General features: G+C 38.1%; 1 protein-coding gene across 3 annotated transcripts in view; it reads left to right on the top strand.

The window, feature by feature from the left end:
- Window positions 1–11,802, top strand: part of mta1 (metastasis associated 1) — a 59,837-nt gene extending 48,035 nt beyond the window's left edge. For 2 of the 3 annotated variants that reach the window (XM_008108974.3, XM_008108975.3), the window contains exons 18-20: window positions 2,704–2,735; window positions 10,060–10,211; window positions 11,130–11,802. In XM_008108974.3, the coding sequence (XP_008107181.1) occupies window positions 2,704–2,735; window positions 10,060–10,211; window positions 11,130–11,268 (323 nt within the window). In that variant the 3' untranslated portion in view covers window positions 11,269–11,802. Of the gene's footprint in view, window positions 1–2,703; window positions 2,736–10,059; window positions 10,212–11,129 lie in introns of those variants that run through there. The other variant, XM_062979438.1, reaches the window with a different exon arrangement.
- Window positions 11,803–13,250: the final 1,448 nt, after the last annotated feature.

Below are 13,250 nucleotides of genomic sequence, written 5' to 3'. Positions count from 1 at the left end.
CCCCCAACATTGGGGGTGGGAATGTATTTTATGTGTTTATGTCTTCAAGTTGCCTATGTTACAGTAAAGGAAAATGTTTTTGCATCTGGGTCTATTTTAGTATCACTTTATTGTACTCAAAAGCTGACTGTTTTTGTCATTGAAGTGGTAGTGTGAGTTTTAAGCCAAAATACCAAATGGGGGATTTGTTAGAAGCAGAATGTAGGCATGGCATAAGTAATTTTAAAAATGGCAGAAAAACAAAATAGTGTTTTCATGGGTTGTTCAAGTTCTGATGGCCAAATTTAAGTTGAAATCCCACACAGGGACTTCCTAGAAACAAAAGGGTAATAATACAGCAAGACATTTTTTTTGTCGTCTAGAAAACAAGTACTGCTACTGTCTTCTAAGACAGGTTTTGTGTGTGTGTGCAGAGAAAGAAGGGTGTGTTAAAACACTGTTGCTACTATTCCAGAGGTTTAAAATGGGTTAGGAAAAGGGGAGTTTAACATATTCCTGCTACCCATTCTTGTATAGGGGCAAATTGTTTCTTGGATCGCTTTTTGGATGTTAGATATGGTGACTCCTTGTTCGCTAGAATAGGGTAAAGGGCTCTTTTAAGTACTATTCCTAAGATTTCTGAGATTGATTAAAAAGACAAAAAAAAAAGGAGAGGGCTAAAACACTACTGCTGAGATTTCGAAGATGGGAAAAGCATGGGAAATGAGAAGGGGCTGCCTGATGACAAAAGGAATTGGGAGTAAGACAACAGGAGGCTGCATGAGCCCTTTATGGGGTATTGGGTTCAGACATGGACAGCACAAAATATACTTAAGCTAGTTTGCAACAAAAAAATTGGGCTTGCCATTCCTGACTACAGGTGCCTCAGGACTTGGTTGATGCGGTGTAATAAATTAGTAGATGGATAAGATCACCCTACTCCAGTGATCTCGCTCTTGAGGCAAAACATCTTCGAAAGAATCAGGATTTCTAGTAACATGTAGTTCACAACAATATAGGATGGACTACATGGTTTAGCATTTAAACCGGTCTTATTGATCTTCTTACAACTTCAACTGGACATAAAATGCAATAATTGGTACTTAAATCATCATGACACCCCTTAAGTGTAAATTAAAATTTGCCAGCTGTATCACGTTTCACTTTTGTCCTAAAATTTAAACTATGATAATTTAACATGCTGTATTTTCTGACATAAAGGAAAGCAGGAAGACTGGTTGAGTGGCTTAGTGAAAACAGATACACCTATGAAATGTTTCTGTTTTAAATCTTATAGGATTGATAGGCACCTCTGCCTAGTCAGTGTTGGAAATGGGATGCTGGACTAAGGTGGGTTTTAGTCCCCTCATCTCAGGTTACTTGGGGAAATGAGTGAAGTTTTATAAGGAAGGACTGTAAACTCACTCCTTGTTCTGAAAACACACATCTGCTGAAGCATTATATTCTCTCAAGTCTAAGGTGTGTGCCCACCTCTCATGACCAGTATGTGTTTGATTTCTATTGATAGATCTCAGAATTCTAGTAAAAAACTAAATCTGGATAATGCAGTTCTGAACTCTGCCTGTTTCTGAACTCAGTGATACATAGGGTTGACTCGTGGGATACAGAAAGGGGCCCCTGTGATTTTTAATATTGGACAGCTCTATTCTTGTTGCTAGTGCCTTTTTACCCCTTCCCCTATTCTTCATTGTAGAGGCAATGGGAAAGGATGGTTGCAGCTGAAAGTTGGTGTTTGGATGTTGAAGGAGAACCAGTATCTTTCATCTCTCTCAGTGAATCTTCACAGGAAGAGCTTTGATCCATCATTCATTCTGGATTAAAGTCACTGGAGCCCAGTCTGTTAACCAAGCTGGCAACTTTACTGATATACCAAGGATCAAACTAGATGTTAAGGGAAATGCATATTTCTTATGGTTTTCCCTCCCACAAGAGGATTTCCTCATAGAGTTGCCTAGTAATCAGACTTGCAAATTAAGTCCATGGTATCTCCAGTGATTATTCAGAAAACTAAAAGTGATGAATACAAGATACCTATGTGAGAAAAAGCATGGCAATCAGATCTTTCATTGCTTCATCTATATATGGGCACCTTGTTTTAAAAAATGCTGAAAATATTGTCCAGTTTGACTCCGAAGTTATTTTTATGTTGATTGATAGTTGGAAATTAGACTTCTTAAAAAATCAAGCATGTCCAAGAGGCAATTTCTAAAAGAATGAGATTTTTTTTCTTTTTGTTCTTCTCACCATTTTACCGTTTTAAAACAAGGAGCACCTTTCATGGGTGAACTACTAATAAAACTTTACTTAATATTTTTCAATTACAACGACAGTATTTTAAAGGAATCCTTGCAGTAATGTATATTCCTTAATTACCAAAAAATAGCATACAATCTCAGCTCTTCAGGCAAGTGAAGACAGACAAGCACACAAATAAGTATTTTGCTCCAACAAGTACACACATGTTTTCTTTAGTTTCATTGATTATCATAGGGTAGTAAAAATATAGATTATGGTAACAATTTGCGGGGCTAATTCAGCAGATAATTTTGAATAATCACCAAAGAGCAAATATGAAAGTGACTCCTGTTTCGGAAATGAGCCATTTTTGCAAACATAGTCCTGCTGTTTTGATCTTGTATTTTCTTTTTTGTCTTGGAAAAGCAACGGTGTCTTACGAGGTCTATTCTCTTTCCTGTTTGTTAGGTCTGCCTAACCACGGACAAACCAGACAAATGGTAAGAGAATGTTTGTTTTTTAAAAACAAAATTCAGTAAAGACCACCTTCCAAAACTTTTAGCTGTAGACAGCTTTACAACATAATTCCTTCTGCCTGTGCTTTTCTCAGATATTATTTCGATTTTTTACTCGGCTCTGCATATTAGAACAATCAAGGGACTGACAAAACAAATGTAAATTGTGTGTTCTATTTTTAAGGAATCTGGAGTTTACCATTTAAGAAGATTTTCGGGAAAAGTTTTACTTGTCTAGTTTCATCTTTTTATTGAGAGATATTTACTGTGGGCAGGTGTCAGGTATCATTGTAAGCGATCTGATAGGAAACTCATAAATGTGGGGAGAAATATTTCAGACTTCTATGCCACCTTGTACAATATATTCATGCAATACGTGTACAACCTTTATTTTAAGGAGTTTGTCACATTTGTTTGTTTGTATAATGACAACTTCTGGCATTTCTAGCCAAAGTTGTGAGAAATTTCTACTTAGCACTGTGATTAGTAAGTACTGAAGACTAATTAAGAGTCCCTAGAATGAAGTGGAACAGAGTTACAGTCCAGAAAATGGATTAGCCATATGAACCAATGCAATTAAGCAAACAGTCCATTATTTGCTAAATGGTCTGAAGTGATTTCCTAAATTATCCGACAAGTCTCTTCAGAGGACTGGCCATTTCCTGATATAAATCAGCCTACAGTTCCACATGGACTGTAACAGTCTCACTGTCTTCATCCTCAGTAGAGGGCAAGGAAGCAATTCTCATTCTACTTTGAAGGTCTATTCTGAACAAGAGAAAACTACCCAAGTTTCACAGTGTGCCATTCATGGCTGTAGCTGCACTCATAAGGAAAAGCACAGGTAGGCATACATGGCCTTGCCTCTTCAACTGACTTCCTTTTTCTATAGTAGATTTCTCAAAACAGAAAATGAATATAAATCACTTTAACAGACAGTATTATATAACCATAATGACTTTATAAAATATAGCTGCAAGACTTTATCATGAAAGACACCAGCCTGATGCATATTACTGAGACATGATTGGAGCAGCTAGATCAGGCATGGGCAAACTTTGGCCCTCCAGGTGTTTGGCTTCACCTCCCACAATTCCTAAGAGCTGGTAGGCTGTTAGGAATTATGGGAGTTGAAGTCCAAAACACCTGGAGGGCCGAAGTTGCCCATGCCTGAGCTAAATGTAACTGGAGGGCAGATATCATTGTCATGCATGCTTCTTCTGTTTCCCATTTTATGAAATCATTTAAGATAGGCCTTATTATATTATATATTATATTATTTTACGCAATAAACATATGAGATATCAGAACATATAAAAATAAGCTAGCATTTTAATAAAACAGTGAAGGAACACTTGCCTGAAAAGAAAGGTACTCAACAGAGAATGGCAATCAGAGAAATGTAGATATGTGCCTAACCTTAGTTAAAAGATATTCCACAAGAAGGAAACCAATATACTACAGCTGATAACAAAGCAAATATGAAAACCACATCATAGAATACTTAATGAAAATGCTTCAGTAAGGGCTCTTTGGGTGGCCTTGAAGGGAATTGGGCTTTAGCAAGCTGTGAGAGCTACAACACCATCCACCCTGCTGTCAGCCCACAACTGTGCTGGCGCAGTGGGCATTAGTTTTGTGGCTTCATGCTGACTTTGCTTCTGGATTTTTTGCTTGATATAACATGGAGCCTTCTCCATGTCAACCATGTGGCCTCATTGGCCTATGTCCACAGCAATCCACACATATAATCCACAGCAACACCTTGGATTTTCACTGACTGTATTTTAGGATGAGAATATTTCTGGTACTGCTTTCTCCTTTATCATACTGTGCTAGCACTAAAGTCATCTGAAGAAATGTTCTGAGTAGCTCCTTATGAATCAGCAATTTGCTTTAGGGACAACCAAGAGTAGACTTTTAGTCTATCCACTCCCATCCATTAGGAGACTACATTTCTTTGATTTTCAGTCTCTATTGAAAACTTTTCATGGAAGTATTCCCTGATTTACAAGTGCTACCTATAGCTTTGTTTTTATTTGTTTGTTTCAGTATATTTTACACCATTTTGTAGTAGCTACTAAAAGCACCAATACATGTAAATATAATAAAATTAGGATGGAAAATAAAATGATGCTGAAAAACATATTTTCATACTTAGAAATATGAGTTTTGTATAGTTTGTTTTAAATTTAATTAGAAAAAGAATATTAGTATCATTCAACATCTGGCTTTTCCAAGTTGTGTGATGGCAGTATTCAGTTTAGAACAGGTAAAAATGCTTCTATTAAAGAACATGTAAACATTGATGCAAATAAAATAAATATGTTTTAATATTAGGAAATTCCACAAAGATAAGTATTAGTATTGTGTGGGCATTAAAATATTGGAAGCTGATGTAAAACATGAAATAAATAAACGTGCACATGTAAACCAAGGCCAGTCCTCAAAATATCACTCTGCAGGTCATGATGGGAAGGAGTTGTGAAGAAAACAAAGGCCTTCTTCCTCCTGTAGAAATTATGCAAAGTAATTGGAAAGGAGGAGAAAGGAGAACAGTGCAAAATACTCAGATCCACTTCCCAAACTACTATTTCCTCTCAAAGCAAATGAGGAAACAATCTTGTTATTTGTAGCAGCCACAATCTGCTCCAGCAGGTCCTTTATCCCTTGGTTCAACTGCCATCCCAACATGTCATGTCTTTGGAGCTTGCTTTCAATTGCGGCATGATTGCCAAGTCAAAGACTTGAAAGTCAAACTGAAAAGCAGATTGCATTTTGCCAAAAAATATTGTCAGCAGCATTAGGCGCATTTGTGGTATAACAAAAACCATGCATCATAGTATCTGAAAAAAGAATATAAATGTTGCTATCCAACTGAAATTAGATTAATGTTGAAAATCAAGTGACCAAGATCCTATTGCAGAACTCCATGATGCCAGAAGGCAAGCCAGGGTGTGACTGCACACGGTGAGCCAGGTCAGGTCTCTGTGAACCTGTAGAATAAAGAGAGGACGGAGAGGGAATAACTGACAATTATGAATGTTGGGGTAGGAAATTGCAAGTGTTATACCACTGTGAATCAAGTGCCCACATTTCAGTAAAAATGTTTGTTTGTCTTTACAGTTTTCAAATATTAAATGTATTCACTTTCATTAAAATTTTAATTTATGTCTTGGAACTATGGATATTCATGTGCTTTTAAGATTTCTGACACTAGTTTTGAGAGATTTTCATAGATAGCAGTCTGTACTGTAGATTAAGGATATAGATTTATGACTGCATTAGTAACAAATATTTACTGCAGATTTCTCTCTGCTGAAGGACTAAACTGATATTCCTGTTTAGTTCTTGCCACAGTATGTACATGTTTTGAAGTGTTTGAGAAACTATTCTGCACAGAAATATATGTGGGATTATGGGAATAAAATGTTTTGTTTTGTTTTTTGCACACACAAAAATACTTTTAACTGGCATCCTGGTCACTATTTATTAAATTATAAGTCGGATGTATGGTCATACTTTGGGGATTCATGTTTACAGTTACTGAATGTAATTGCCAACACTTACATGTATAGAATTTTTAGGGGGGGAAACCTGGATCAGTGTATCCATGAGTCAGCAGGAGTAGTATACTTTACCTCTTATCAAAAAAGAACCATCCTCTCTGAAGTGAGCGCTGAAAGCAAGAGAGCTCTTTTGTGCTCTGTTATCTTTCAAAAGGAGTGCTGAGAGCATAGGGGCAGGTTTGTGTTTCTTTTAGGTTATACAGGAAATATCTGGTCCTTGACTTTTGCCACTCTGCGCTGAGAAAGGATGGGTTCTCTTTTGAAAAGAGTTAATGCTTTACCTTAACTTTTTTTTGAAGCCATCTTGTTCCTTTAGTAAAATGGTGAAAGTTCTTTTTGAATTCCTGTGTGGGAAAGTGATAGTGCTGCAAGACATGGCTGACCCCTTGAGACAGCATTAGTACTTGCCTCTCTTTGGGAAATGAATTATCCATGATTTTGTCTACAAATCTAGTCCTTTCCTTATACATGAGGTTAACTTATACTTGAGTAGAAGTCAGCAATCCTCTTTTGTTTTGCTGTAGGAGCTGAAGGGGGAGTATTGTTTTAACTTGTTCTTTTATCTGACTTTTATGGGAACTGCGATTCCCCTTTTCGGGCACCTGTGCCCATTTCTATATATTCTGGTCATAGACCGTAATAAATTGCTGATACTGATACTGACTTGTACTTGACTACTGTATTTCTTCAATTCTTAGACACACTTATTTCCTATGTAAGCATTTTTAAAATGGGGTGCGTCTTATAATTGCACGTGTATTTTATGTATTTTTGGTGGTGGTGATGATGGTACTGAAATTAGGGTCATCTTACAACCAATGGCATCTTACAGTTGAAAAAATAATGGTATATGCAGTACTTCTTAAGTCGGGCAATTACTCAGCCAAAGGGTTCAAAAGGCATGCAATTTGCAGTTGCGGAAACTTATGACTGCAATGTTTTTGCAGTCACCGGGTGCATTGGGACCAGCAGTTGCAGCAGGATCCCAGTGAGCCTCTCCAACTGCCCATTTCATCAGGCCCCATGATTATTTGTCATTTTCTCAGGGCCCTGCTCTGCAGCACCTCTCTTTCATTGGGGCACTGCCTGGTTTAAGATGAAAGCACAATGATTGTTGGGATAACAAAGTGTCCATAATGCAAGTGATAGTAGGTTACTATAACTGCTAGTCGGTTTATTCACCCCTTTATTAAAGCATTACTTTTATTCACCATCATGTTAAGGGGCTTTTTATTAATGAGTTCTGTTGTTGTAGCTGTGGCTGACAATGCCGGATCTCGGTCACTGTGTGCAGATAGTCACATGCGAGATTTGTGCTTCTTGATTGCTGTTTTTTGTTTTTTGCACAAAATTGAGAAAAGATCCACATTAGTGTAAATCAAAGCTCATGGGGAACATGTGCCTTGTTTAAAAGGTAATTAGTATTTTGAGGCTTCCTGGAAATGGAGGTCAGCTTGTTGGACGTATGCAGTACCCACAAAACATATTTTAAAGGAAATATTAAACTTATTTCTCTCCTTTCTTCCCTCTTTCTTTCTTAGTCTTCTAACCAGATATAACAGGTCTCATTATTTTTACATTTTAAATGTAAAAAGGAGAGTAGATTTGGAATGAAGATGGCTTTATTGTTGATGATTTCAAGTCTTTTCTCATAAAGGGAACCACTCCCTGCGTTCCTTACTGAACTTGAACTCCAGAAAGAAAGATAAAGACCTTTGCCACCTTTTTTGCGAAACTGACAGCAAAGTAATTCTTTTAGGCTACCCAGCAGGGATTAAACACCAGTTATTTAATAATGTACACTTTTGAGCTAAGGTTCTGAAATAGCACTAGCTCTTTGTGACAGAAGATGATCATTACTAGGACAAGAAAAGGCAAGCATGGGGTACTGCTCAGTTTAAAGGGTGACTTGCAACCGCCATGCAGTTGAAGACTGGGTTTAGGCTGAGAAGGAGTCTAAAGGGAGAAGGAGTCTAAAAGGAGGCAGTTGAATTAAATGAATACTTGCTTCTCTGACTTTAGTTATATCATTGATCAGAAAGGGGTGAGCAAATGGTGGTAATAACTTCTGTTGCATGTTAAACTATGTATTGTAACCTATGTGAAACAACACACAGTGGATTTGAAGTGTATTGCTTTGTGGGCAAGGTTAGGCATGGTCTGGAGCTTGAATAACTGCATTGGAGGGCAGAAGTGGAGAACATTGGGTGGACTACATCATAAATTGCAACCCAGAAATGGCATTGTGTCGCTCCTTGTTGTCTTTATGGACATTTCTGGATGTGGAGTTGTCTGCGGTTGCAGAAGCCCTCAAAATAGTTTTTTTAAATACCCTTTTTTGAAGTGTTGTTGGCTGGAAAATGGGTTTGGGGCTGAAAAGGGTGTTTGTCTCTCTGTGTGAGAGTCAGTGGAAGTCCCAGGAGCTGCAGTGTACCCTTCTTCAGTGTATTGCATGATAGAGAAATATGGGTGCATGCAGTGTTGATTTCAGGAGCGACACTAAGATGATTAATACTTTCTATACAGGATGAGTTTTTTAATGCCACCTCACCAATGTTTCAACACTATTTTTGATTTAAATCCAGATATTATCATTTTATTGATGCTGTGTCTTCTGATGTACTTCACCACTACTTCTGACATGGAGCCAAATCAAAATACTTTGCCACAATCTCCTTTTTCTGTCACCCTTCCAATGTTTAAAGGTCCCTAATCAATCTAAACTTCTTCACACTGCTGCTGTGATATCTCTGTCAGAGTTAGCAGGAGGTATGCACACGTTTCTCCTTCTGACATCTGCAGAAATGTATTTCTTTTATAGCCCATCTTTTCCCCAAAGCTGGATTTCAAAGTAGCTGAAATACCATGTGTATGTGAGGATCCTTTCTTTGGATGTCCCATTCAACTGAGGTGCTACTCTGTTTTTAACAAACTTTTTCATTTCCTGTACATTTTTTTAAAAAATTGCTTTGCTTTTACATTAAGTTTGGTAACACCTTATTTATTTATTTATTTATTTGCAGTATTTATATTCCGCTCTTCTCACCCTGAAGAGGACTCAGGGCGGATCACATTACACATATAAGACAAACATTCAATGTCTTGACATAGAACAAAGACAAAGACAAATGCAGGCTCCGAGCTGGCCTCGAACTCATGACCTCTTGGTCAGAGTGATTGGTCTCAGCTGGCCGCAGCTGGCTGATCACCAGCTTGCACCACAGCCCGGGCCTTGGTTGTTTTGTTGCTATTTTAACCTCTTTTATAGGAAATCTATTAAAGGAAGGGATGTAAAAAGAATTAAATACTGATTACTTCATTGTAGAAAACCAGAAGTATATTTTTCTTCTTTCCTTATCAAACATTTTTATTTTCAAGGGAAGCAGGAACTACTTGTTTTGGACTGGGACAAATTATTGTTTCGGTATCATAAGCACCTGAAAGTAAACAGGCAGCAGATTCTATTTTCTTTGTATAGTTCACTTGCTTTGTATTTTGCCTTTCTGGGCTGTTTTAATTCCTTTTCCCATCACCACCCAATTATAAAGTTGTGCTGTGTTCCACTTCCTATGATTCCGGAGATATAGGAGTAAAAAGTGATAACCTGAAACAGAGAAACAGAAAGAAAGAAAAATCAATTTGTAATACCAAGAAAAAGTCTTGTTCTTGAAATGTTTGCTTCTTTTGTTTTTTAATGGGGAGATCTAACACTTTTTGCCTCTTTTTCTATGTTGCATTAGGGACCAAGTCGAAGCTTGCTGCTCAATGGGAAATCATACCCAACAAAAGTCCGGTTAATCCGTGGTGGAACCATGTTTCCAGTGAAAAGGAGGAGGATGAACTGGATTGACGCTCCTGATGATGTTTTCTACATGGCCACTGAAGAAACCAGGTAGTTCGTGCCCTTCAATATGGGCCAGAGGTAGGGCTAGTGTGAAACTGAAGCAGAAGTTGTTTTTAAGCCAGGCTTCTGAGTTCACTGTTTGAGGAAGGGTCTAGTAATGAAGTGTCAGATGCTCCTTGTAACTGGCCAACAGTCCTATGTTTTACACCAAGCAAACATTTAGAAAAGTAGTTACAAATTGAGTATGTCACACTTTTGTTCCTTTTTTTAAAGCCAATACTACAAAATATTACTTACATCATTATTAATAGATATTTAAAGATAAAACATTGGGTTTTCTTTGCCACTGCACCAAAAAATTCAGTTATGACAGCAGATCTGGATCCCAGCAAGGTTTAGAAAGGATACTTTAGTTCCCAGACCCGAGAAGATTGCCACTCTCTTATAATTAAAAAAACATGAGAGACTGGGAGAGAAACTTTTATGACTTGTAATTTTTGCTGAGTAGTAAACAATAGTTGATTACTCCAAATCTTTGTGTTTAGAGCACTTTATAAGTGAATAATGGGAATAGCAGGCTTCTCTAAGCTCTTCTGTGACGGGCTTAAGTCCAGCAATACCCAGGATTCCATATGTTTCCCACCTTGGTATAAACAAAAATAAATAGAATTTTAGGAACTCAACTATTGCTTCTATAGCCAATGTCTAAATGAAATCTTAGTGGGAATTTTAATCATTCTTTCTGTAGATGACTTTTTTTAAGGACAAGAGCTTTAGAGCTGCTTGTAAAGTTCCTTAATTCTGTAGAAAAAGTAATATAGAAGAATATGCTCTAGGTCTTGAAGAAATAGTTCTACAGAAGCTGAAGGAACTGGAAAATATATTATTTACAGTATTTATATTCCGCCCTTCTCACTCCGAAGGTGAGAATTATCCATTATCTGACGAGTTTTTGTTTTCTCTTAGGAAAATCCGCAAGTTTCTTTCTTTCTCGGAAGCCAAGCGGGCTGCAAGACGTCCATACAAAACTATTGTCCTTCAGCCTCCCCAGGGCCCGCATCTACAACAGCCTGTGAATGATGAACCAATCATCATTGAGGACTGAAACAAACTTGACTGGTCTTTGATACAGTGGTGGATTTCCAAGAGAATTTCTTCTCAGCCGCCACCACAGCCATTTACAGTTCTGGAGGTTCTGTGTTGAATCCACTGCAGATGAAAGAGAACAGAACTACATTTCTTTGACTCTTGAAAGGAATTTGGCCCTGTTCTGGGTCTTGATGGCCAGATTGCACACACGTGTGCTTTCTCCTTTTAATATTTTTTTTGGTACCTGTTTTTTTTTTTTCTTTGCTTCTGGCTTACTCTGCTCTTTTTGTAAGCAAGTGGAAAGCAAAGTAAATTTAACTTATTGAAAAATGGAGGCTAGTTAGTATACTCTCTTTTCATAAAGGGAAATCCAGACAGCTTCATTTTATGACCGAGCTTTTTATTGTTAAACTGTTTTATGAGACTGTTGTATGTTTGTGTTTGTATGTTTGTCAAGAGTACCATTTCTAAATTCCACTTACATTATTTCTTTGTAGGTAAAGTGCCAATGTGTATCTGTAATATCTGGAAATATAGGACCTGAAAACAAGTAATGGATTTAGTTTGCTTCTTACTCCCAGTTCTTTATACTTTCAGATACCTTCTAATTCTTTGTATTAATGGGCCCATGACAGAACGTACATGACAGAAAGTACATAGCAACTACACATGAGCTTTTGTTTGCATAGGAATTGAAGATTTGGGATTTCAAGCTTGCACTGTCTGTGCTCTACATTTTTTCTTAGATGTGTTTGTAAAGACTCACATTTAGGTTGGACCTTTTCTTTCTCAGGTTTATTTGTTCAGGAACAATGACAACAGCCACACTGGGAACATACTCTAAGGCACATGTGTCAAACTCAAGGCCCAAAGGCCAAATCCGGCTCGCCATGTCATTTTATGCTGGACTATACCTGTATTCCTCATTATTAGACATTGTGAATAGAATTGATGGGAGTTATGATACAGTAACACCTGGAACACTTCAATTTGTTCTGTTTAGTCAGCAGAGTGGGGTTTGAATTTAGATAACAAGGCTTGTGGTTATGATGTCAGAAGTTAAAAGGTCTTTTAACCTTTCCCCAACCTCAGCGCCACAAGTTCTGTTGGGGTGCAATTCCTTTTATCCCCAGTCTACATGGCTGATAATCAAAAGTGATGGGAGTTGTTGTTCAATAACATCTGAAGATCCGAATGAGGTAAAAACTAAAGATTACCAGCTACTGTGTAAAAAAATACATAGCTGTTCCTCAGTATCCAGGATACTATCTCTCCCTTTGGGGAGATAGGGCAGTATACAAATAAATTATTATTATTATTATTATTATTATTATTATTATTATTATTATTATTATTATCATCATCATGATCATCATCTTTTCTCCATCCATGGATTCAGTGGCCCTGTTATGATTGAGCCTCGTGGCTCTGTTACTGACAGGCGTGGGCGTAAGACTCCTCGAGAGTCAGATACTCTCGAGGAGCGAGAGAGAAAAAGACTGCGAGACATATTTGCAGCACCATCTGATGAAGAGTCTTTCGAGGGGTTTACGGAGAGAATGGAGGAGGGGCAGGTTAGCTCGGAGGAGGATGAGATGGATTGGACTCGGGTAAGGGAGGAACTGGGTGCCACTGGCCATGATGGGGCAGAAGATGAATGGGGACCTTCAGGATCAGATCCATGGTTTAGCTGGAGGGATGGGACGGGATCCACAGCTGGAGATGCTGCTGGGCGTAGTCAGAGGTGTTCCAGCTCTGACGAGGAAAGTGATGAGGAAACGCCCGGGTTAAGGAGGACAGCTGACAGTGATGAAGATTTGTAACTGGCATAAAATGGGGCTTGAGAGCAATTGCAAATTGCGTTGGGCAAGGTAATCTGGGCAAACGCTTGGGATCCGTGTGTGTGTGGGACGCTTCCCTGAAGACTTGTGTGCTTTCCTGTGCTGAGACGTAAGTTGTTTGGAATCCAGGGTCAGACGGCGGGAGGAATTGTGTGGG

Source organism: Anolis carolinensis, chromosome 4, assembly GCF_035594765.1.
Source record: "Anolis carolinensis isolate JA03-04 chromosome 4, rAnoCar3.1.pri, whole genome shotgun sequence".
NCBI lineage: Eukaryota > Metazoa > Chordata > Lepidosauria > Squamata > Dactyloidae > Anolis > Anolis carolinensis.
The sequence above is the reverse complement of the archived record's forward strand: the minus strand, read 5'-3'. Positions and strand labels throughout refer to the sequence as shown.